Raw genomic sequence first — 26,498 nt, 5'->3', positions numbered from 1 at the left:
GACGAAATAAAACAACAATTACACTAGACTAGACTAAGATACTAAAAATACTAATGCTAACACGTTAACAAAAGATTTTATGTACATTATAAAACCCTGAACAGACAAGAAAAAGTCTGTTCTGACTGTTCTGGCTCAATGAAACACCTCTATATCCCAGCGTGCACGATCCATATGCTGACTTTCCCTGAGTCACACCTACAGGAATTAAGTGAATTTATTCAGTGAATTCATTATTATATTAAGAGATCAAAGTCTTCATGTGGTTTAACTTCTAATCCTGTTTTATAGGAAAATTCATTATTGTGAAAGCTCCCTATACACTGTGTAAACTTTAGAGTGCATATGTAAACGTCTACACCTGAGCAGGTGCTGGCATGTTCATCGTTGGTATGAAGTTAGATACCATCAGACTTTGTGTGGCCCTTTTGCCTTGATCATAGCCAGAGGCTCAAAAATGCGAAGGGTCGGAAGAAATGCAATGTGCTGGATGATCATGTTTAACCAGTATCCTTATCTCATGATAGCATGAAACTGTAAATTCTCCTGTCACATTTTTCTCCCTGAGACACTCAACAATAATCCTCCCACAGATCCAAATACCTTCATTAAAAGACATTTCTTCCGCAATGCAACGTTGACGTGTTTCTCATTTGGCACTTTCAGAAACATTTGAAGAGCTATTTATGATGAATGACAACTGTAATATTTAAAATTTTAGCATCATTTATCTGTATTGTGTGTAAAATACTTTTGTTTATATTGATTAAATCATAAGAGGTAGTCATTGGATCTACAGTTGTTTTCATAATACTTCACATTATTATTAAAACTTCACTTTAAATCATGTAGCTAACTGTAACATATCATCAAATCCCACCTGTGGTCCAGTCTCCAGGTGTGGTGTAGGTGCAGCCAGCTGTGCACTCGGTCTGGCCGTACGCCTCGTACACCTAAACACACACAACAATGAAATGTGAACGTGTAGTTTAATTAAACTTATGTATGTCAGTGCATTCTTCAGTGGACTGATTGTTGAACAGGTAGGGTACACAGGGTTTGTAGAGCTGCGATCTTCAACTAACAGAAATGTTTTTACAATGCTCTTTGACGTGTGTGTGTGTGTGTGTGTGTGTGTTTTTGACCTGGCATCCCAGAGCTGCTCTGAGGAATCCCAGTACACTGGGCGAGGTGGGAGCTGCTCCTGTTATAATCATCCTCAACCTTCCACCAAGGCTGTTCTGTACAAAGAGAAAACACCTCATCAATACAAAAATAAAGTCTTCATTTCTGTTAAAATCATAATGAGAATAAATGAAGAAAAGACTTCATGCTGAGTGCTGAAGTTAAAACTAGTTTGGTGTCCATATTTAATATGTCTTGTACTTCCATGTATTAACTGGGATTTACAAACATTCTTTTATTCATTTCCTGTCAAAACCCTTTTTCCTTTAAGCCTCAAGAGCGTGTTGGAGTCAATCCAAGGAGCGTACACACTGGTCTATCACAGTGTTGACACATGGAGCGGCTGGATAGTGTCATGTTAACACTAGATAAGGGAACCACCTCTACGCTGGTCCTCCTATCTACCTACCTCCAGTAGAACAGACAACCATTCATGCTCACATTTACTAGCAGAGTCACTCTGGTTTTCTAAAGCCACACTGAGCAGCTGAAGTGCCAACTGGAGTACAGCTAAATCAGAATCTGATGGCAGCTGCTGGGAGGTCATATTTCAGTGGAAGTTGCCACCCGAGCAGTTCTGATGAAGTAGTGTCACTCCCCAAATAAATATCTTTTTATCTATTTATATCTATCTATTGATAATCTCAGATTATGTACTTAGATAGAGACTGACTTCTAAAATCCAGGAGAATAAAATGTGTTTGTGTTGTTGCAGGATGTCGACAGCTGATGTGACAGACGTCCCCAGCTGCACATGAAGTCGACGCCTCATGTTTAACTTGGGGAGAGAACTCAGTATTTACCTGAATCCTACTGAAGAAGATTTTGTCCCAGATGCTGTCATTGCGAATGACTCCGCAGCTGACTTCTGCACCTTTTCTCTTGGCAGCAAAGTTGAGCAGCCAACGTTTCCACTGGCTGTTCGCCTGGCTGAAGATCTGCAGAGGAGCCAAAGAAATACGTGGACCTTTTTTTGGTTTGGATTGGTTGGGGACAGTCCCTTCTAATTTCTACTGCTGAAAACACCTATTAATGTAAACTACCCTGGCATTGCCAGGAAGAAGGCAAAACTATTTAAAGTGCAAAACAAAAACTTTTTTTTCCTGCTGTTGATTGAGCAATTTGCATTTCCGAAGAAATCAGTCTGGAATTACTACCTGTAAACCTCAGCAGCAGTACTGGATGGAAAAGAGCTGTACATGACTCATAAAGGTGATCCCACTTAAAGTGTGAATCAGTTTCCAAGCCAGAGGCAATCATGACAGCTGATGTGTTTATTTCTGGAGTGATGCACAATAAGCTAAGATTAAATTGCTTCATCACCAGTTTCTGTAAAAGCCTCTTTTTCCGTTATCTCACCTTGTCGTACATGCGGTTGAGCAGTCGAGGCACAACAGGGAAAATGGTTGGCCGAAGGGCTTTCATGTCATCTGGGAGGAGACGGATGTCGCCCTGGTAGAACCCAATCCGTCCTCCATGGCAATACACAACAGCCTGCAAGACAGACACATACAGCAACACGAACATTGTGAGCAGAGTTTTCACATAATATTAAAAATCAAGTCACATTAATACTAAAACATTAGAAAAAAATAAACCTTTTATTTAAACACAAAATCTGGTGACTATTGTCAGTGTGTGAATTTGCAGTAACAATACCTCAACTGTTTACTTCAGGAAATACATGATGATAGATTACCGATAAACTTAGAAGCACTTTTTGGGCATTCATGTGCAATACCTCTCAATAATGGGAACGAGTTTCCAAACTTTTGAACAGCACCGTATTAGTCATCATATGTGTTGTCATTTAGCAAAAAGAGGAAGCTTCACTCTTCACATGTCATGTTTCAACACTGCTGTCATTGCCATCACTGTGATGTACTGGAAAACACCGGCAGTGCTCCAGCAGAGTTTATGCAGATTCAAATCTTGTTTTAATTCTACACATTCTACCACATACGTTCATGCATAATCAGAATTTGATGATTTAATCTGATCTACTACATTTACATTTACAGCCACCTCCAGTAGTTCCAATAAAGACTAAATTCTAGAGGGCTGAGGTACAGCTTGCATAAAAGTAGCATGAAATTGAGGCAATCAAGCTCAAGAATAGTCTGCACTGAGAGAGGAAAAACAGGAGAAGTGAACCATCATTCGGTAATGATCTACTAATCATCAGTGAAACTGCTCCTCTCCACCTCAGTATATATACGATGTAGTGCTGCATTTGAATATTTCTGACTCAATTCAATAACTACAAATCAGGCAGTGAGACAACTAAGGTTGCAGCTTGCAAAGGTTTGCAATTTAGGCATTGTAGTCTTTAAAAATCTGAGTGAAACATACTTTATGTGCTCTTCAAAATATTGTGATGACTGTGACACAGATTAACTCTGCATGCATCCTTTTGTTGTCAAGTGGTTGTAATAAAACGCAGCACCTGTGACCCTCTTCCTGTTACTCAAGCTATCTGCAGACACGCAAAAACACACACGGTTCTCTCTCTCTCTCGTTTTTTGCCTTTGATTGAAACCAGTATCAGATATAGAGGGATGTGTTTGTGTCTTTTTGACTTCTGAACTTGCGTCTATTGTGTGATCTGATGCTGCACTCAGGGGAAGTTAGGTGGTTTCCTGTGTCTGTGTATCATGTTCCAGACAACGCTGTTGTACGTTGAAGACAAACAAACCAAGCTGGTTCAAGCCGATGCAGCTGATTGGCCAAACACTTGTGAGGGCACATACTGTATACACAAGTATTCACACCTACTCGTTCACGTTCTTATATAAAACATATTTATATATTAACTATTAAAAAGGACCATGAGAACATCCTTTTTGTAAGAGTTAGTGAAGAGTTTGATGAAAATGGCTTTAGCTTCACCGCTCACTGTCTGCAGCTGCTCAAATTGTTCTCAATGCTCAGTCAGTGGATGTGAATGAAACTTTCTCCAAATGGGCTGTTTATGTGTTCTCATCTAGAGGAAGGAATGTAGCAGCAACTTTAAGCTGACCAAACCACCAATGCACCTGGGCCATTAAAAAAATTAAACAGGAAAAGCAAGACTGGGTAGACCGCCGTGCTTATGTTTCCTGTGTGTTCTCACGTTATCGAGATGCTGCTGTACTTTGACAGGTGACTAAGCAAACACGAACATCAAGACTCTCATTTTAAGCGGATGCAACCTTTGCTTTTTATGTCTTTGATGCGTGTGCATGGTCTTTTCATGAATTCAGTGTGTTTCTCTGCAGTAACCTCATGTCGTCCACTGTATTTCTAAATGGGTTTTTACTGGAAAACATGTGCATGTTAGGGAAAGTGTCCCTGTGGCAGCAGTGAGATGGACAGAAATATGTTCTCACTTTGTAAACATTGAAAATTAAAACCAAACTCTGACTAAAACAGAAACTGAAAAATCTAGTTATTTTCCACAGTTCAACAGTAGACTTTTTATAAAATTCAGACTGGGCATGTTCTCATCACTTATTAAGGCCACAAAAATGTTCCAGTGAAGACTGTTCAGTCTGCACAGTCATCATTAAAGCAGTTAAATATACTACCTCTGGTTGGAAAAAAAGTCTGAGAGGAGGTACATGAGGCATGTGAACACAGCCAAGTAGCAGGTAAACATGGGATTTACAGTAAAGTGTTTCATATGGTTATGCAACATGTACAAAGGGCAGATTTGTAAAGTGAAACTAGAGAAGAGAGAGAGAGAGAGAGAGAGAGAGAGAAGGAAATGAGGGTACAGAGCCTCTCCCACTGTTTTCATCCTGCCTACACACTGAATGACTAACAACTAATTAACGCCCACTGTCTGATCCCACTGTAAATCCTTCCTCTGCCTCCTCCTCACATCCCGAAACCCCTCACGGACCTATTGCATTCTTTCGGCTACAGATCTGAATTCAGGCCATTTACCTCAATGAGTCTCTCAAACATGTGAGCCAGTGGCAGGAAGGAAATGAGGCAATCATCTTGGTTGGGGAATATGACTTTCTGCAGGGGACAGAGGAAGGCAAACAATTAGAAAAGCTAAAACAGTAAAGTCAAAAGTATTACAACCACAGTGACGAAACACTTTGCAAAATCAGGCCACTTTGTAAAATTGTCCCAAGTGACTGGGTGAAAGCAATAAAAACTTCCTGTGGAAAGAGAGAGTGGGTCACTCACATCAGTTACTTTGAGGAAGCCAGCGAAATCTGCTATCACGTTCCCGTGGCTGAGCATGACTCCCTTTGGGTTTCCTGTGTTATTCAGAAAACACACAAATCATCATACCTGCACAAAGGACCATACAGTGCTGCAAGGGGAAGATCGACACTCAGCAGAACTACCACCACATTTTACTCATATCATCTTAAAACACAAGAATAACCTGTGACAGAGCTGTGTTGTTAAATAGTATTTGATACCTAAAGCTGACAGATTAAGCTGAGGGACAGATTAATAAACTATGTGATGGACGGAGCAAAAACTATGTTTAATTTTCATTTTATTTGCATTTCAAACCTAACACGATAACACACAAACTATTCAAACTAATCTATTGCTGAAAACACTGCCTCTCCTGTCACGTGCCTCCGTTATTTCAACAACTATTGTTGGAAATTAAATAATTAAAGTGTCTTTCCGTGAACAGCATTTCTTATAATAGACTAAAATTGCCATTTCTCAGTTACTGTAATGCCATTTCATTCCTCAGCCCCCTTTTCACACACTCTGTGGTCTATGTGAGGCAATGGCTCTTAAATAAAGCCGTTCCTCTTTCTAGACATACCATCTGACTCCAACACATGTGGGACATGTTTTTTTGGTTCAGAGCTGAATAGATGGCGCAACAAGGAGGGAGGGAATTCTCTGGAAATGCTCAACGACTTGTGGAAACGTAACCCGGTGCTGGAGTTTCTGTCAGCCCCAGCAGGTGGCTCCATTTTCAGCCGGTGGACACGGAAAGAAGGGAGCTGCAGCTTGTGTCAGTTGTAAAATGACACCATAAGTCCTCATGTGACCCTGCATTTGTTCCCTCGCTGTGGGATCAAGCGTCCCCAACGAGCACATGTATGCGACACCCTCTTACATGTTGGAACACGCTGGGGAATCCAGAGTGGACATTTACAGTATATAATGAGAGGAGGGAGAACTGAAATGAGCCTCTTGCTATCTCTCTGTTGTTCCTACAAAACTGGGGTCATTTACAGTAAACGTTTGTCCTTCTGTCTCCTGTGAATCTGCTGTCTAACAATCAAACCAAAGCACAGTATTTATTTATTTTACTGTGGAGTAATCAGCTTTCGAGTGACTAGTCACAGTTTCTGTACATATTATGTGTCATAAAATACAAACTATATTAAATAAGTGAAAATTTTACTATTCTAAATATATATTAGTGCTCTGATTACTGAAAATAGAAAACAAGGAGCAGGTGACAGATTATACAGGCAGCTCTATAAAATCTCTCTATAAAATAGACGACAGGTGATTACCTACAGGGCCTGCAGCTGCTTTTTAACGCAGTACAATAAGATGAAGCACGAGTGCTGTCCTGTACTGTTTATGACATAGCTGCTGAAACTTCACCACTACACTGACCTGGAAAGGAATTTTAAAGACATTAAATTACCAATGCTCATGTGTCATCAGGGGGTTTGTCCTGTCCTACTCGTTTGCTAATAACCCAGAGTGAGTGTTACATCAACAACAAATATTTTTTATAAATTTCACTGAGATTTTGAATTTGATCCACTAAAGGCGACGTGCCAACGTGAATTCTGTTATACAGTAAAGTACAGTTGTGTGTCTTGCATGTAAATACAAACAAAACAACAACAAAGTATTTACAAGATTGATCAGGAGTCAGAATGGACATTCATATTTAAGAATTATATAAAGGGAGTAGGTCAACATATCACTCTGAGCTTATCTGGTAGTTGGTGAAAAACATTGTGTGGACTGACGTCAGTCAGGGAAACCTTGTTAAGGGTGTGGTTGTTATTGGTGGTTAATAATAGAGCATACCATATTCCTTGGCTGGGCATGATGCAGAATAGGTTTGCACAGGCATGCACACAGAAGCACACAGTAAATGATCTAATCCAATTAGTAAATATGATTTTCTTATAAATAGAACTGGCTGTAAAATGTTGTTGATTGATATTAAGGCTTAATAATAATGGAAACACATTAATAGTGATGTAATAAAAGTAACTATTAAATATTATTCTATCTCCTCCTCATCAGACACAACTGATTCATGTTATTTATAATTAATATACCTGTGGTTCCACTGGTGAAACACACAATGGACAGGTCATCTGGTGCTGGTGGCTGTGGAGAAACAAAGACGTCTGAGGATTTGTTTTGTCTGCCGTCACATCTGCAGCAGTTTGGGGCGTAGTAACATGACAGCTGCTAATAATCAAGAATGTTTTAACACTTGCACTCAACTCAACTTTCTATTGTGATAACGCATATTGTCACTGATTAGTATGTTAATCACATACCAGGCTCTAAACTGGTTCAGTTACATGTGATGTTAAATTCACTGAGTTCATCACAAAGATGCTGTTTGCTGGGAACTGGACTCGTTGAAGCCGCCAAACAGAACCTCTGGGAGAAACCAATGGACTCATCATCTTTTTCTAGTCAGAGCAGAGTCAATGAGCGGCTCTGTGAGGAGGTGGTTTGAGCTAAACGCTATTAAGAGCATGAAAACATGCTTGTAATGTTAATATGTTGATGTTAAGCAGGTATGATCATGTTCACCAGGCTAGTTCACAGTGCTAACATGCAACTATGTGCACTATTAATAAGCACGTCGTGAAAATCCATCAAATAGTTATTTCAGTGTGGACTAATGCAGGTGGGATTTTGAATTAAGACTTACTATAGGTTTTCTGTGGTGGTCTCTGCCCAGAGCCTGTAAGAAAGCAACACGAAAATAAGAAGTGAGATCATCACATGACATTTGCAATGCAAAACTCCACCAAACACCAAACGTGAGGTTGTGTGTTGATCGAACACCATTTGTGGGTATTTTTCCTGCCACATGTGAAATTCTATGTCAGCATTTGTAGCAGTAGCATTTACACTAACTGCTCTCATTTCTTTTAAACCATGTAATAGTAGTAAACCAGATGGGCAAGACTCTATTACAAAGAAAGATCATCACAGAAAAATGACAATTATGTACTTGGTCTGCCAACAACTTTCCTGTGATTGTCTTGGCTTCTGCAACTCATTCAATTGTCTCTGCAGTGCCACAAAATTCTTGTTTAATTACTCGGACATGCAAAATGGTTCTCCCTTTATCGATGCTGCCATGTTCAGAACCAAACAAAGACAAGGGAGTAAATATGCTTGTATCCTAACTGCTCGCCTTAGATCACATGCATGTTGGTTGTGAATGAGCTTCATATTTACAGGAATGAAAACAGCTGCAGGATTAGTCTGAACGCTCACATACAGGAGAAGTACGATTGGGATTTTGTGGTTATGAAACGCCATGGTTGGTAGATTCTGTGCAGCCAGAAGCGAGCTGATAAAGACATCATCTAACATTCCTGATAAGAAAGTTACTATCTGTTCATTTTCTGACTGATCTAAATGGGAGTTTGTTTTGTCTACACATTCATAGAATCTCACTTTGTGAACAGCAACAAACTTTTTCAAGACTATAAAAAGTTTGTGCACTGATGTTTGGACAAATCAATAACTCGATGTTATTCAATCTGCCAACAACGGCCTGAATTGGTCGATACAATAATACGATTAAAATGATAATTAAAAAAAGGATAATATGCAGTTTTTTACATTTTTCTTATTGCTAAATTCCATGAAAAGGTCAAAACCTTGTTCCTTATTCCTCGATGCAATCGATGTTCAATGTTTCCCCAAAACACACAGTGTCACAATCACACAGCTGGACTGGGTTATACGACCTTTTACTAACATTAATACTGGCACCGTGGTCTAGTTTGGGTAAATTCCACACGTACCATCATTCTGTTGTGAATACTGAATACTCACTCACTACAGGCCTGTGTCCATGGCTGAAAATAGTTACCACCAAATGCACAATGTACTTCTATATGAGTAAGGTTCCGTATCAACTACATGTTTTGATGTTTTAAAGCATTAATTCGGCTTTTTCAATAAGTAAAATGTGTAAAATAATCACTGTTACTCTTGAAATAAGACATGTGATTACATAAACTTGCTCACTGGCACTGCGTTGACTGTATCTCATCACGTGGTGAGTTCTATATTGGTCCTTATCACATGTCATTGTGCAGACTTTAATTTTATCATGGTAAGGGTGAGTTTTCACTCCAGCCCATCTCCTTTATATTGACCCTGACTTTTACAAACTGTTCAGTAATGTGTCTGACTAACCAGACAAGACATTTAAGACATTCTGTGTGACTTGCACTGAGCCAAAACGTCCACGAGGCCCATTTTGTCTTCCCCTACATCTCATACCTCGACTTCCTGTATGGCCTGCACGTGGATGTTGCAGCTCCTGCCACGTTCCTCAAGAGCAGAGTCAAATGCGTCCATCAGGATGATTCTTTTCAGGCCCGGAGTCTCCTTCCTCTCCACATTTTCCAAAAGCACCTGAGCTTTTTCTACTTTGTCACAGATGACCGTGGAGATGTCAGCTGCAACGACACAAGCACACAAGAGCACACGTACCCTTGTGTGAATAACAGCAGAACAAAAGAAGGCACAAAAACATAAAGAGAGAGACCCAGATGTGGGTTTGGGGTTCATTGGAAATCTGATTTGATGTGCTGTTAATGCCTCTTTTCAGTTCAGTGGTAAGTTCAGTGTATTTTGGGTTTTGTTACACATTACATAGCAAAGTATTGTTTGTAAGATTAATAGATCAGCAGCTCTCATTTACAACAAAGTTCTCACGTTATAATTGCGTCTGTTGCTTCTGTAGTTGTTACTGTAAATAAGCTTTTAGCCAGGAAGTGTGTGTGAGGCTGATAACGATGCTTCCAGTCACCAGTGAGGGGAGCTCCACTGCTGCTGTGTGAGCTGCTGTTTCATAACCCACACACGTCTTATGGTGTCATCTCATTTGTTCTTCTGAGTATTCCAGTGTGTATTAGCGCGACCGTCACTTCGAGTGTGTGTGTTCTTACCGGTGTTAATGATGAACCGTATGGCGTCGGGGCCCAGAGTGTCATAAAGTGGAACCACCACCATGGAGTAAGTGTAGCAAGCAAGCTCTGAGATGATCCACTACAATCACAAGTCAGGGGTCAAAGGTCAGGAGTGTAACAATGGTATGCAGTGAAACAGAGACAACATGACAAAAAAACACTGAGACAAAGACGGAGAGCTGAGCGTCACCTCTGGCCTGTTCTGGGCAAACACTCCTATGAACTGGTTTGGGTTGGGCTTACAGCCCTGGTGCAGCAGGCCAGAACCCAAGTGCTCAGCCCGGGCCATCACCTACAGAGTGGGAAGATGGAACAACAACTCGTTAGAGTGGGTGGAACAAATAAAATCTAAAAAGAACAAAGTAAAATAAAAATAATCAAGAAAGGAGAAGGATTCATGTGAAGCTATTTTAGAAACTCTACACCTCTACTCTACTCTTTCACCTTCTTTGTAAAAACTACAGGAGGCAGGACTTGTCCTTAGTGTTGGGAGTTTGACTGAAAGCCTGATACTAGTTATTAGCTAAATTTGGATCCACGTTGGTGATATCATCGGTTTAACTCTCAACACGCTTCAGTGACACTGACAGCTCATCTTACCCACTTACAAATATTCACAGTTTTCGTCATTATTGGAAAACTGCACAAGCTTCTACTGTGTAAATTCTTGAACTGCCAAAATGTCGTGTCTCAATCTACAGTCATGTTGAAATCAAATCAGAACAAACAGGATTTGAGCTACTTTACTAAAACAGCGTAATAACTTGTGCATAATTGTTGTGCCTGATGAATGAATTGTGCAGTGTTTGAATTAAAGAATGCAGCGACCTCTCTCTGATTCTGTAAACAAACCCGGCTTTGTCTTCCTTTCCAGGGAATTACAGTGGAAGGAAAAAAGAAGAAGATTTCCACCCACCTCTGTCTTTTAAAAACATGATGTCACTGATAAATGTTGAAGGTGGCGTAATTCACATAGTTCATCTACAACAATTTGTACATCTCTCGTCTGAATAAAATTCCCCGCCAACCACCATGACTGCTCTCCAAGACAGGGCAGGTTGTCAGTTGTCAGCCGTGCTCAGATTTGTTGGAACCTAAAACTGCTTCCGTGGATGTTGGAAGTTTTCAGCTGCTGTGAGTAAATATGTAAGAAAGCCTCCAATCGACACGCACGGCTGGATATTTAAAAAATGATTTAAAGTAAAACTGCCATTAACACTGAGATCCTGACGCTGTCTTGTTCTAAACATCAACTCGATTGCTGTGATAAAATCATTCAGGCCTTGACATTGTTGGGAGTTGTGCTTTTTCTTCCTGTACATACAAAACATATAGAAGGACAATTCAAAAGCTGTCAGAATATTAAATTGGTTATTTTATCTATTTTCAAGTGTATGTTTAGGCACGTTGTGCACAGGCAAAGACTGTGGTCTGATGTTATACAGAAAAAAAGTTCACAGACACAACATGTTTATTTATATTTAATCAAAACCATGATCTTACTTTAACCTGAACCAAAGTCCTGGATTAGCAAACCCATGTCTCTGATGTGAGGCTTCATTTGAAAAGCTACACTTTACAAAGATAAATGTATGTTTCCTACAAAAACCTGGATATAAAGAGAATTTATAAAAGTATTTATGTTGTTGGCCAACTACAGAGTGGTAATTAATCCTTGTGTAATCAGCTCATTCTAACACAGAAGACACTTTCTACTGTATATGTGTAAATTAAATATGCATGTGTTTGCAAACTCACAAAATGCATCTTGAAAGCTGAATAAAATATAATTTTTGTACTTAGAAAAAGCTGTAACAAAGTCTTCCATTGCGCCTCTGTTGCTTTCATATGTAATCATTATTTCTGCAGGATAGATAGCCAGTGATTTATGAGCTATAGCCATAGTGTAAAAACAGCGCAGCAAGATGATGAACTAACAACCTACATGTCATCCAACGTCTGTAACGTCTGTAAGTTAATTATAACTTTGACTCTAATGCTGTTGCCCTCTAGTAAACCTCCATTGCAACATTTTACAGCCGGTTTGTTAATGTTTGCAGACTGCTGTACAGTTTTAGTTGCTAGGCAGAGTGAGTGCTACAAAGCCTCTCTGTTACACAAGCTGTAAACTACAATATAGTGATTCCCTATACAGTTACTGCAATAGTTTGGGTTAGTTTAGAGCTCATCAAATGTCATAACAAACCTGTTAATTAGAGATAATGATGTTTGAGATTGGGGAACAGAGAGCTGCAGAATGTCTTCACAGAATAAGCTTATTATCCGACTGTTTGAAGAGATTTTTACAAACTAAAATTATAATAATGTTGTGATCAAAGCCACAACTGTAGGATTTGTTGGAGTATTTGCCTGTGATTTCAAATGCAGGTCACATCTTTATCACGCTCCTTCTACATGCTCCTCTGTTCTCAGATAGAACTGTGCTTGTTAGAAAGAGATAAGATGTCCCCTGCATGGCACTAACCTCTTTATAGGAGATCCATTTGTAAGGTTGGTTAGGGAGCCGCGAGCCTAAGCAAGGTCCATCACCTGTTGAACACACATTAGGAGGAGAAAACCCCACTTTAAAATCTATATGATGGTGGAAAACACATCACACGTTAACATGCTATTAGCAGAGACAGATTTTAAACATGATGCTGAAACAAAAATTGAAGTGAACGTCATCTCAAGTGAGAATCCTCCAAGGTTTTAAAGTAGGTTTCATTCTAACTCTTCTTATTAAATAGTTCCTTGCTGAGCTGCAGTGGTGGACAGTAAGACACGTATTGGAACGTATCCAGATGATGGACTAATGCAGGCTGCATTGCACAGAACAGAGGCTGTGGGTTTTCTCCTTCATTCGTTAATATTATGACCCGTTCAAACAGGAGGGATGATGACAAAGAGCAAAGACTTTTCTGCAACAACACAAATTACAAAATTCCTCAAACCCTCATTACACAATATTTAGTTTCCCAACTAACTAACCACTGTGTTATTTCAGGCTTAAAATAAATGATTTATTCAACCATAAAGACAGAATGACTTTTTAACCTGTAGTTATCTATCTGAGCAGGTGCGCAACTCGATCAGATAGAAATATCTCTGCATTGTGAGTCAATAAACTCTCTGGCTGTGAGGCCTGACACTGTTACTGTTAGCAACGATGGCCATCACCTTGGCAACTAGAGGGCTCGTTTTACCTCCAGCAGCAGGGACACGATTGGAGGTTTTACCATCAGACCACAGCGATGTCAGACTGTGTGCTATCTCTGTCTGCAGTGTTGCTCACATGCATTAAAAAAAAGAAGTGTGTTTCTGTGAATGTGTGTGTACCTGCTCGTCCAGCAGTGTTTTTGTATTCCTAAATGTATTCTGTCCTACGTAGTATTTAAGGTTTGAGTTGCAGATGATGAACTTCTCTCATTTAGATATTAGCAGATAAATTGTGTACATGACATAACGTGTCAGAATGTGTCCATTATCATATAGTGAATCAATGTGCGTGTTGTACGTGTGACTATAAATCATTAGCGTCCCCGTTGTGTCTAATGGTTTATTGACTGCAGTTTTTTATATTACTTTTACACATCTCATCACCTCTGATTTGTCCTTTGTTGACTCTATTGTATATTTAGACTGTATTATTTGTATTTTAAGCTATGTTCTAAGCGTGCTCTTGTTAAAGAGAGTTTTAATCTCTGTAAATATTGAACTTGTTGTAATTATTGTAATTGTATTGTAAAACCAGTCCGGGTCCATGTATATTACCCACCAGAAATACGGAGGCCTCTCTGGAAGACCTCATACATGGTTGTGGCGTCATCATGGTAATGTGTCAGCAGCTTGGTCCTGTCGCCCATCATGGACCGGCGACCTCCACCCTCATGCTGATGCACAGAGAGACAGAGTGTGTGACATCACAAATCATTTTCAGTGTCATCGATACACAGCTACATGTGATGAAGACGTGACTTTATGCTGTGACGCTAAAAACATAATTTGCATAAGAAAAACAAGATCAACGACTTCTTCATTATAAAGACCGTGTTGAATAGACACTAAGGCCTCTGGGAGGGTTTGAAGACATTCGGTTCTCCTGTTCCGTCTTTTGTCAGCTCATATATATAAATATCTACTGAGCTTTGTCACGTAGCCCTGTGTGTACACTGCTGGAGCATTCTTATTTCTAATGAAGACAAAGACTGGTAAATTAAATTCCTCTGTGCAAATGAGTCAGGTCAAAAGGATTAGGGCATGTTATTAAACTCACAACAGCACTGACCTGGAATCCTGTGTGTTTGTCTGTGTGTCTTTACGTGCACATGTGTCAGTCATCCTGTCGAACCACTACTTTAAAACACTTTTACCAACAAAACACCTCGTAGCCACAAAAAGCCTTTCAGGGGAGTTTCACACTGGCTGACGACACATGCTGCCAGTCTCGGTTGTCACTGAGAGGGCACAGGGCTGTGGTGTGCACGTGTGAAAACTACACAGAAATAAATGTCTTCGCTTTGGTTGGAACCGTGGTTAAGGTAAACCAGGACAGGGGTGGATTCAAGGGCATGTTGGGCACTCGTAGCACTGAATGATGTCAAAACAAGCAACACCGCGGTTTAATAGAGGCTAAAGTTTGTTGTGATGTTATTTTAGGACATGTAATGTAATATATTGCAATTTTACATTATTAATATGTGAAGATTGCAAAATGTTTTGATCTGAAGGTGGAAGCTTGATGTTTTGTTAATAATAAACCATCAGGAGGCCACAGTGTCTGTCAGTTTTATGATCAGACTGCTGATTGTCCCAACAAGCCCCACATATCTAGTCTGACAGGTAAAACTCAGGGCAAAAACAACAAACAACCCCAGTGCACTCCTTCTTATGACTTATTGCTGTGAGTGCATGAAAGCAACTGAAGGTGACCTAAATGAGTGTATCAACATTTTTATTTTTATCAACTCAGAGCTTTTCTTATCTGGGGCTTTGCAGAGCGACAGTAAAATATCAAACATCCAAATCAAACAAAAGCTGGAAGTGTAGGGAGAGAGAAATACAATTGTTAATATTCTTCATGTGTTTGTGAAGTAGTTCACAAATACTCTCTAAAATACTGTTCCAGTAAAGCAGTAAAAGGCAGTAAAGCAGTAAAACCCTGCTCCAATTTACCGGCACCTCCTCAGACTGGTGCTGCAGGCTGCAGGGCGGCTTGATGGGGCGTGGTCTGGTCGCCAGCCAGTACGTAAGCACGGCAGTCAGCGCACCGATGCCCACCAACGTGGAGGTTGGCAGGGAGAGGAAGAACTGGCTGATATCATCCATCTCTGGTATTCTCAGGCCACTTATCATCTCCTGGGCCTGCATCTTCTCCATCAAGGTGGAACTCAGCTCTGCGGGAAAGAAGACACTAGTTAGTTTGTAGTGTTTCAGCCATGTTAACAAAACTATCCTCATACAGAACAATTTGGTAAAAGAGACTTAAAATATATGTAATCAATATTTTATTCAGCTAAATCAGGTACAGCAGGCGATGGCTTTGACATTTCTGATGCACTGTTGTTAAAGAATAGAAATAATCTGAGAATACATGGCTATAAACAGTCCAAGAATTCAATTCGAAATACATTTAAATCTGCAAGCAGATCATGTTCAAACCCACAGACTCTGCATACGTCTATGTTGTAGCGTTACACTTTCCATTTTGTCTGACCTTCATATTTTCGCAGAGCCTTCTAAGGGTTGAGAGACCAAAAAGAAGAAGAGGGACTGAAACAGATAAAACCACAGTCTGGCACCTGACACCGGACTGCAGCAGTAAGCATAAAACTGACCAAAGACAACTATGTGAAAACGTGATAAACAGTCCACAATTCCTGGTTTAAAAAGATCTTTTACTTCCACAGTCAATAAACTCTAAATAAAAAATTCTTAACTGTTAGTAAAACATTCAGATTTCAGCTTAAATAAATGAGCAAAGATTGAAGGACACGCTGAATTCTTCAGTTCAAACGAGATGTCAGATGTTACAGACGCACACATCAGCATCATGACACGTTTATTTATTCATGTTTCACACATAACTAAACCCTCCTACAAAGTTTCAGCTTGAAACACGTGATAATCTTAGTCTCACTACAGTGGTTAATGAATATATTTAGCCTAACTAGTCCTTCACCCAGTTCTCGTGACCTTAAACGCATCTGTGCTTAAAAAAGGGGTCAGTGGGTGTTCCCCCACGTTCCTGGTCTTACTGTAAAAGCAGCTCATAGATGGTCTGTAGTGAAGTATGGAAAAGTGGTGGGACTGGTAAGTAGATAAAACACACACTTGTCACGCATATTGCTCATTACAGCTCAGCCTCCATCACACACACACACACACTCAGTGTAAGATGCATAATTTAGCTGAAGGGGAGCTTGACTGCAGCGCTGACTGGAGGGTTTCCTTCCCTCCCTCGGGGAAATGAGTCAGAGACAGCACCACCTAGCAGAGCGAATGGCATCGGGGCATTGCTGCAGCTCACAGCCAATCAGAATCACTTCCTCTGTGCTCGCCGTCTCTTCCCCCGACATATGCACACACACATACACACATGCACAGAACCACGGACACCAACGGGCTGACGGGTATAAATATCTGAGACCGTGGGAACGCCGACTTCCTCATTTACTTATTATGCGAACAAGCGCTAATGTCTTCACTAGCTGAACTGTATCAGACTGCAGAGGGCGGCTACCAGCAGCTTGTCTGCATCTGTATCTGTGCTGGTGGTGATGATGGCACTAAAATAACCCATTCTATGTTCTGTGGCAAGAACGGGCCTGCTGCCGTTGGTTGCATGCACCTGACACTGTCTCATGAAAGGCCTGGAGTCATGTCTGCGAACAGTTGTTTGATCTAACATGAAAGTATGGTGTAAATCTAAGATATCAAAGCTCACTCAGCACTGCCAGAAATACAGTTACGATGGGGAAATGATGCATCCTTTGTTTGTTTGTGCTTCCCAGCTCAAAAGTAATCATCAGCGTAATCTGACTGTGTGGGTTTTGAACTGCAGAATCCAAACTCCAAATATCATAAAATACATTTGATGATAACACACATTAAAGAACTATGTGGTGTAATGGCAGCGTGCAGTGCTGCTGTAGTATGTTGCTCCTTACTGCTTAAGGATTACACATAATAAACATGAGAATAGGCATGCTGGGAAGTCACGGCAAAGTTTAAATCATAGCTGTTAATCATAAACATGCATCTCTGCCGACAATTAAAAATTCTATTTTCTTACTGTGTTTATGATATTTTTATAATATTTTACCAAAACAAACCTCGTACACTTTGACATAATCAAAGGCCAAATACCAGCACACCCATCTTATCACATGCTCCAACGCTCGCTTGTTCTTACTGTAGTAAGTAGTTTCTACGTGACACAACCCACAGAAACCAACACACACACACACACACACACACACACACACACACACACACACACACACACACACACACACACACACACACACACACACACACACACACACACACACACACACACTGAGCAGTCAGCACCTCAGCAGTAATCATCTATAGTCATTTGTCACCACATTTACATACTACGAAGTATTGCTCATCACTTCCACTGCTGCGATTCGCGGCGAAAGCAAATGACCTTCATCTGCTCTACAGTAATTCCCTGAGATGCTTCTTTCCCAAACTTTACTTGTGCTCGAATCCTCTTAACGCAACTCAACTCTAGTTTCTGTTGAGACAGAAACCATCACCTGTAACTGAAAAACCACAGCATGACATATCCCTCTGATGAGGATAAAAACAGTACTGAGCGTGTATCATCACAGGACTCCCTGCTTCTCTTTATTTTCTTACTGCGCTGATAAGTTGTTTCCTCTTTTTTCTGTTGTCCGTTTTTTTGTTTCAATGCAGTTCTGATAAATTTGCGGGGGAATTAAGAGTTGCTCAAGTGCTGGGAAATGTTGAGCACAGCAGCGACTAAAAAAACAACTAAATGCTCCTGAACTAAACAAAGCTGTCCTTTGGCATCTGTATGGATGTTGAACCAGTTACTACTGTCAAATTTAATTCTGAGATCAGTCGTCCTGCCCTGAGAACACACTGTGCACAGCTGGAGTCTGTCCGACTGTAATGCTTAATTACTGTAAGGACACGACTAACTAAAAACATAAAACATAATCTGGCACAGTTTACACAGCCTGGTGGTTTCAACTGGGAGAAATATGCTTCAGTGCAGAACAAAAAGAGATTTATATCAGGAACTTATACAGAGAATGCACCACTAAGTGGAAGGACACTGTTCCCGTTAGTTATGTAACACAGAACGACACAAAGAAAACATCTTAAACAAAAACTCGCTTGATTTTCCTTCATCATGTCATTTTTGTACCCATTACAAAACACTCCTCGTTGACCTGGTGCAGATTAGAACCATGTTGCCTTCAAGAAATTTGGGAACTTTATGTTTTATGTTAACAAGAGTGACGCTGCAGAGAATATAACATTTTTCCAGTCTCTGCTGAGCCAAGCTACTGTAGCTGGCTGTAGTTTCTAATTGAACTCTCAGCTTAAAAGCAATTGAGCATATTTCCCTGTGTCACACAATTCCTGTAATGCTCAGACATACTGTGAGGTGGCTACTGATCCTTCAAGGAAACCCTTTCATACACATTTATTTTCCACATTACAGCACATATCCTCTACCTCGTGCTGTAGTGCTCCACATTATACGCTACAGCTGAACAGTTGTGATGGGAAGATCAATGCCAGAGCATCAGCCAAGCAGGCATCACAACACACACAGACAAGATCATTTCCATGTCAGCATCATGCCAACAGAACACGAGTCAGAAAACCAAACAAACAAACCTCCCTGCTGTGAAACACGAACCAGCATCAACAGAAATCCACCATGTTTATGTTCTGTGGGGCAGAAACACTAATCTGACCAATTCTATTTCACATCTGCTCCGATTGTAAATATACAGTCTACCTGATCATTGTTGCATTTTTACAGAAAGATTTAGATGCTGATCTTTGTTCTGTTTTATTAAAAAGTTGCCAAAGCACTGGTCCACATTGTGATGAAACTTTATATTGACTCAGCGTGACAGATGACGTGTTTATTTACTTACTTTGTCCGCTTGTTGGCCTGCATGCTCGACTAATTTTGTAATCAAAGTCCAAATGTTCCCTAGACACCCCTGTGGGAATACTTAAATCAAAGTGAGCTGTTTAGATGACACAAATGCATCTCACTGTGTGTGTTTAGTGCTGTGCTCAGTGGCTAACATGGCTCGGCTGCAGAGACGACACAGACATGCTGGATTAACTGGTGAAAAAAGAGGCTCTAAATATAGACAGACTCCGTAACCTACAGACACCACTGTGCTGATAGCTGGAAAAGAGGAGGCTGGAGAGAGTGCGTCTGGTTACAAACGCAGTACTGCACACACACACACACACACACACACACACACACACACACACACACACACACACACACACACACACACACACACACACACACACACACACACGCTCCATCTCAATCACCAGAGAAACAGAACGAGACAGAGAAAATAAACAGAACGGTTCCTGGGGACTGACTTAGTGGTAGCATTAAAACGAACATTACTACGAGTAGTAATGGGGCAAAAAGTGAAGGTTATCCTTTATTTAACTAATGTTAAATTATCAATTTAAAAAACAAACATTCTTTTTAAAGCACATTTAACATTTAGTGATATGTGGTATATATATGATATCAAGTCAACTGTATTCATGTAAGTTTGCTTTATAAAATTAACAACACACTAAAATAATCCGTCCATTATGTTTCCTGCTTTTGTTTTTTGTGCCAGTGAGTCACAAAAGACAAGACAGAATTCTGTCCATGTTAAAATCATTAGAATGCATTTTGCAATAAAGCTGTTAAATGCAACATTCATGTGGTTGCAAAGCATTCAGATTTTACTGGCAATGGTTGAACTACAGCTGCAAATGATCCTGCCCTGCTGACTCATAATGGGACTCCCACTCTTGGCACCTGTTTGAGAAAGAGCACGCTTTCATGTGGATCCTGCAGGGTTAAACAAACCAGCAAATTCCACAGAACAGACATACTAGCACACCACACTGTCCGCCAGCAGCAGGAGCCTCGCAGCCTGGTCGACTCTATTTGGCTCCGGAAAAAGATGCAAACATCCAACTGCCTGTTATTGTGTCTTACTCTCTTTGTTCTGCTCTTGTTTGCTTTTTCCAGTTCTACTGCCAAAAAATATTTATCTTATTATAAAAGACAAAACACAGGAAATCAGGAAGTAATAAGGGCAAAATCTGAAGTACACAGACGATCACCTTTACATTAACCTCTGGTGTTGATTCACTTAACCCACAGTATGCTTCACCTTAGGAAGTGAGACTGTAGCAGGGTGTAGTTCTGGTTGGGAGGCAATAAACACATCAGACCTCTTCTCTGTACAATGTCTGTGTCCCATTTCCTATATTCCCGTACACGTTCCCATATATATCTCAAACATCGGTGAGATTCAAGAGGCTCCTCTGAGACATGCAGTCTTCTTCAGTTTAGATGCTGACTGGTATCCTTCACTCAAGGTGACTCTAAGCTGGACTCCGTCTGGACACAGACTGAATGTTTCTTTTCTAAAAACCTTCTGTTTGATGCAGACGTCTCAAAACATAAGACAAACGTTTCTTAGTGGTTCAAACAAGGCTGCATGTTTAAATTTGCACAAATATTTACATGATTATTTCAGATAAACTGGGTAATTTACTCATTTACTCCTTTCTGTTTCAGTGTACGGCACTGGTTGGTCTCCAAATCTCTGCCCTGTAGTAACCTAAATCTAAATAACTCACCCCAGGGACACACATGCACAAACTTGCATGCACGCACGCGTAACACCCCCGTTGCCCTCTAGCACGATTGTTGCTTCAGCTGGTGTGACGGAGAGACAGCAGGTCAGCAGCATCCCCATCAGCACCAACAGGGACCTTTACCAGCGCAGAGTTTAATTTGTGAAGCGACGCGCACCATGATCACGCCATCACGCCATGACAACTGAATTAACTCCATCATCGCTATAGGTTTGTTGGGGGATCTGAGACCTGATGTAATCTAGATCACAAGAATAGCATAATAATAAAGGTTTATTGTAATGTAGTAATGGTTTTTAGAAGATTTATTGTAAATATGATTCTAAATATGATTCTGAATGTGTTTGTTCCTGAATGAGCAAAAGAAGAAGAAAAAGAAGAAGAAGTCCCATGACAACTAGAGTTGTGGAAATTGCTAATGAGCGTAATTGAAAAGCTGATACAGTCCTTCTCCTCTTTTGATTAGTGTTTTCGTTTATGAAATGCTTTTGTTAACAGTTTCCTTCAGAATTGAATCACAGCATCTGTCTGTGATGTTTCTGACTGTAGCAGAGAGACAGTATCAGTGCCAACGAAATCTAATCTTAAGTGAGTTCTGTCAACACAGCAAACAGACCAGTTTATCTGACACAAGAGAATCAGATTCAATGAGAAAAGCTGAATCTATTGATAAATTAAAAAAACGTACAACAAAAAAACTGAGGAAGCATCAGTCGATATGCAGTTGGCTGCAAATCCTGCCAGATGTGCACCGTCAAACGCTGCACTGGGGAAACATAACACAGACTGTTATATCCATTACAAAACATTTAGAGTACGTACTGTGCATGCACAGCTGGACGGGAAAATAAACAGTCGAACATTTTGTACTGAAGGATGTACCTCAACTGTGACACATGCTGAAGTCCGATGCATCATGGACCTTCATGCTTTAACCCAGGTTAAATGACTGAGCTCTAAAAAAAGCTTTAATTTTCTTTAGATATAAAGTTTGACTTGAGGATGAATTCCAGCTCAATCAGCTCACATGAAAAGTTAAATGTGTTTCTGAAGAGTCTCCGTGCATCAGTGTTTTATCCCGTCACTTTAAATGACAACATGAGTAAAACATCCCACCACTGTTCGTTAGACATGAACCTCTGCTGCACTGAAGCTGGTTTAAAGCAGCAGCTCCTCGTCTGTTCTGTTCTATCACATGAACACGAGGACACTTTCTCTTCTTCACTCAGGAAGAGTCCGCTTAGCAAAGACTTTGGTCTGGTGTGAGTACTGCAAGCTGTGCAGGTATGAGGGCCTGTGAATGGGCCAGCTTTACTTCCTGTGACCTCTCAGGCTTAAAGTGGAGCAAAGGCAACCCTTCGTCCTTTAAGTCCCGCCCCATCGGCCCATCTGAGGGCCATCACCAATGACAGGCTTCCAGCATGTGGAGATTACCGCCTATTAGCAGAGGGACGGATGACCAGTAGTAACCTCTAGTTAAAGACGTCCTCTTTGGTTTGCTTTTATTATTTAAATGCATTTTTCTATTTTGCAGCTCTGCTCACATCGACTCTCAAGAATCGTTGTTTCTTTTCTATTTTTTAACCGTCAATGATTTTTCATCTCTGCACAGCAGCTACTCCAACTCACTCGCTTTAAAACCACTCCTCCTCATCTCTCTCTGCTCAGACCACCCTCCACAAGTCCAAACCACTACATCTTCCTGTCGCTGTCACTGAGGGATAACTGCACAGACACCGTTAACATCATGTGGACGCGAAACAGTAGTTTCCTCTCTTGAACTGAGATGCAGCTGTAAATCATAAAATAAAACAAGCTGATAGAAGCTTAAGCAACAGGAACTGCCATTTATAAAATTAGAAATGCAGAACCGCAGTAAAACACGCACAGAGAGAAAGTCTAAAAATGCAAATCAGGTAAAAGGTCTAAACTGTAATTGCACAGAAATGTTGAAGCAGCTGTGGTTTAGGCAGCAGCAACTTACACAGGCGTCGAATGCAGCTGGACAGCTCATGAGGTGAGATGTGTGTAAATGTGTAGTGTGTCAAGGGGCCTCAGGCGAGTGTCACATCAGTCTGTGCCAACTAGTGATTACCTGCCACCGGCCAGATTAAGCTGAGGCAAGGAAGAGCAGGGCAGCGGGATGCGTTTCGGCCTAGTGTGGGCCTGACTGGCCTCCGTATCACACCACCCTCAGCTCGACAGACGCTGCTCTCTCTCTCTCAGCACAACCTCCCACCCCTCCCTGCACCACTCTCTCGGACTCCTTCCCCCCACCATCTCCTCTTTCACTAACGCACACAAAGACACGCACGCTGTGATACTATATACATTACATGCACCTGTAGGCAGACATGCAAATAAACACTCCTGCTCTTTTGAAATGTGCACACAGCAACACTTAACGAGGCTGCACCCAGTTTGATTTGACTATCAAAGTGAGAGGAAAGGAAGGCTTGTGGAGATGAGCCGGGGGGGGATTAAGACAATTTTGTTAAGGTGATGAGATTATTTCAGGAGAAAAAAATGGATTTCTGGTTTTCAGTGGACTAAAACCATCAATGTACTCAGCAGACTGATCTATACGAGAGCTGCTTGAGTCAGTGAGCACCATGGTTCAGCACTTTAAGCTGAGCCATTACTGCCCTGCATCCCTCAATAAGAGGTAGAGGAAGCACTGAATGCTGACACGGCACAAAGCCACTCCGAGGGAAAGCTGCCATGTGGACCCAAACTGGCTGATATCACTGATTAGACTGTGGTTAAAACTTGAGACTAATGTGTGTGCGAATCACATTTTAACATCATTAAGTGTTTTTCCTGTTACGCAGCACAGAGGTGCTGCTGCTAGAGCCAGTGTCAGCTGTCACTGTCCTGTGCAGCTGTGAGCCTTGTGTCTCGTCTTGGTGTAGAACATTAAGAAGTATTAGCCTCCTAACACTCAGCCGCACGATGACAAACATTTATTACATCACTGTGCAGATGTAAAAGATGCTGTGCAGTCATGCAGAGTCTTTAATTAGCAGATTATTCCTTCTTATCATCTAAATCACATCAAATTGAAAAGATGTTTGTTATAGTTAAGTCATTAAATATTTTAGCGGTCATGTGTTGTGTAAACAGACCTGTCGTCTTTAAATACTCAGAGCCACAGGGGGGGCAAAGCCACCCCCATCACTTTAATTAAAAATTGAGGAGGGAAAAAGAATAGGCTTACACACTGTTCAGGGCTACACTAGAAACTAGAATTAATTATTTATATTGAGCAGCAGCAGGGTGCTGGGATGTGATGCCGGGTTAAAGGTGTAATGAATCCCCCCCCCCCCCCCCAGGTGGGGTCTGGCTCTTCAGTCTGTTCAGTCCCTTTTAAACTATTTGGGGAGTTCATTCTGATTTGCTCTGTCACTTATTAAATATGCAACACATGCAAACTTCAATATTAATGCACCAACTAAAACCCAGCTGTTACTGATTGTTTGTCACTTAGCAACCAGGCAGAGGATCTATACTCTACGGCGGAGTAAGAAACAATAGAACCGGGGATTATTCATCATCACGATGCAGTAAAAGCCGAACATTTATCATGTTTTCTTTTTTTTAAATGACAAACTGCATTCAGCAACAACTCTCCACCTTAAATCGAGTCGAATCTGCTGTTTAACACCGGTGTGATCGCTCAGTGCACCGAGGGGCGTTGGTGGAGGCTCCAGCAGCGCATGGTGCTCTCTCCAGTTTACAGGTAGGCCACAGGATTTCAGCACCCCTCTCTCCTGGACAGCTCCGTCCAATCAGACGCGCTGATTTGAAGCGCGTCATCCTTCCTCATCCTCCTCATCTTCCCCTCCTCCATCCCTGAGGCATGGCGGAGGACAGCACAGACAAAATGCTGACTTCACAACCGGCTTCCTGCCAATCTGACATGTTAGAGTCTGAATAAAAACGTAAAAGATGGATGTTTGAGCTGCTTCCTTCAAGAGGAAACGAGCAGCGTCTGAGAGCGGCTCTTATAAGATGTGCGCTAATAGGTTTCTTTGTAAATGACGCACAATGTCACACGACCTTAGCAGCCGGTGCCGGCCTCAAACGCACAGGTTGTAGCTCTACAGGCCTCTAACAACCGATGGCAGCTTTAGTCTGTGGGATATAATAAGATTTTAAACGCAGAATACAAACAATTCACTGCAGAATGACCCACACGCATGCAGCCGCGTGGCAGCGTGTCCGCGCCACAATACCTGATCAGAGATAAAGCCGGGCCGAAAGCATCCCTCGATGTGTGGCCCAGTAACCCCGAAATGCTGAAGCAGGAGTTCGAGCCCTGTGGCTGGAGCTGGAGGCTACAATGAGATATTAGACGCTTGTGTCGAGGTTGAGCTCACACACACACACACACACACACACACGTGTAGCCGGAGAAAAATTCAAAATGTCACCGGCGACATACGGTGCAGGAAAAGAGCGAAAAGCAGCATTAGACCACGATTTAACGCTCCACAACGTAGACTGAGTTCAAATGAAGCAGCAGCATCACAGCAGCTGATGGAAGAAAACGCCGGCAGAGAACGGTTCACAATGTGGCTCAGCCCCTGCGAGACAGGTGCATCGTGTTCAGCCCAACCCAGCGATGCTAAAGCATCAAAAATGAATGAAATGAACAGATCAGACGTGCAGAACTCACCTAATAATATCCAGAGTGACCCAGAGACCAACACGAATGCGAGCATGTCTTTATCATCGAGTCAGCTGTGCCGGTGCAGGAGCGCCTCGAAACTGCAGCATCGACTGCAGCAAGTCGCAATCCGGGAGATTAAGGAGGGGGGCGACAATATATGTGAGGCAGAGCACGGTGGGGGAGCTGAACGGGGGGATGGCGACGTCCAGCTAGATTTACTGAGCAGCCTTCCCCTGAAACAGCGGACTGTGTTGAGAAGCACCCTACGGCCTATTGCAGCATCTCTGCTCTGTGGATTTTCCTCCTTCACCCAGTTGGCTGCTGCGCAATGGCTCCGCTGCTGGATTTAAAGGGCTTACAGGTCGGAGGGAGATGGATCCACGTTAGGGCAACTGGAGATGAGATGCTAGATGCTATGTTAGTGATGCTAAATAAAAAATATAAGAATAAAAAGACACGTTTTTTATTTTATTTGTATATTTATTGTAAAATAATCTCTAATTTGTGCATTTTAAATTCACCTTTAC

At 41.3% G+C, this 26,498-nt stretch overlaps 1 protein-coding gene across 4 annotated transcripts in view; it reads right to left on the bottom strand.

Moving 5' to 3' along the window:
• acsl6 (acyl-CoA synthetase long chain family member 6) overlaps positions 1-26,269 on the bottom strand; it is a 29,679-nt gene extending 3,410 nt beyond the window's left edge. Inside the window, exons 1-15 of one of the 4 annotated variants that reach the window (XM_026372354.1) lie at positions 25,978-26,269; positions 15,540-15,760; positions 14,143-14,257; positions 12,850-12,914; positions 10,555-10,656; positions 10,344-10,443; positions 9,673-9,851; positions 8,078-8,110; positions 7,467-7,518; positions 5,365-5,438; positions 5,113-5,190; positions 2,545-2,679; positions 1,989-2,123; positions 1,146-1,241; positions 881-953 (exon numbers count right to left, since the gene is read on the bottom strand). In XM_026372354.1, the coding sequence (XP_026228139.1) occupies positions 881-953; positions 1,146-1,241; positions 1,989-2,123; positions 2,545-2,679; positions 5,113-5,190; positions 5,365-5,438; positions 7,467-7,518; positions 8,078-8,110; positions 9,673-9,851; positions 10,344-10,443; positions 10,555-10,656; positions 12,850-12,914; positions 14,143-14,257; positions 15,540-15,760; positions 25,978-26,023 (1,504 nt within the window). In that variant the 5' untranslated portion in view covers positions 26,024-26,269. Of the gene's footprint in view, positions 1-880; positions 954-1,145; positions 1,242-1,988; positions 2,124-2,544; positions 2,680-5,112; positions 5,191-5,364; positions 5,439-7,466; positions 7,519-8,077; positions 8,111-9,672; positions 9,852-10,343; positions 10,444-10,554; positions 10,657-10,972; positions 10,991-11,280; positions 11,665-12,849; positions 12,915-14,142; positions 14,258-15,539; positions 15,761-16,621; positions 16,641-25,977 lie in introns of those variants that run through there. The other 3 variants (XM_026372355.1, XM_026372356.1, XM_026372358.1) reach the window with 3 other exon arrangements.
• Positions 26,270-26,498: the final 229 nt, after the last annotated feature.

This window comes from Anabas testudineus, chromosome 14 (assembly GCF_900324465.2).
Source record: "Anabas testudineus chromosome 14, fAnaTes1.2, whole genome shotgun sequence".
NCBI lineage: Eukaryota > Metazoa > Chordata > Actinopteri > Anabantiformes > Anabantidae > Anabas > Anabas testudineus.
The sequence above is the reverse complement of the archived record's forward strand: the minus strand, read 5'-3'. Positions and strand labels throughout refer to the sequence as shown.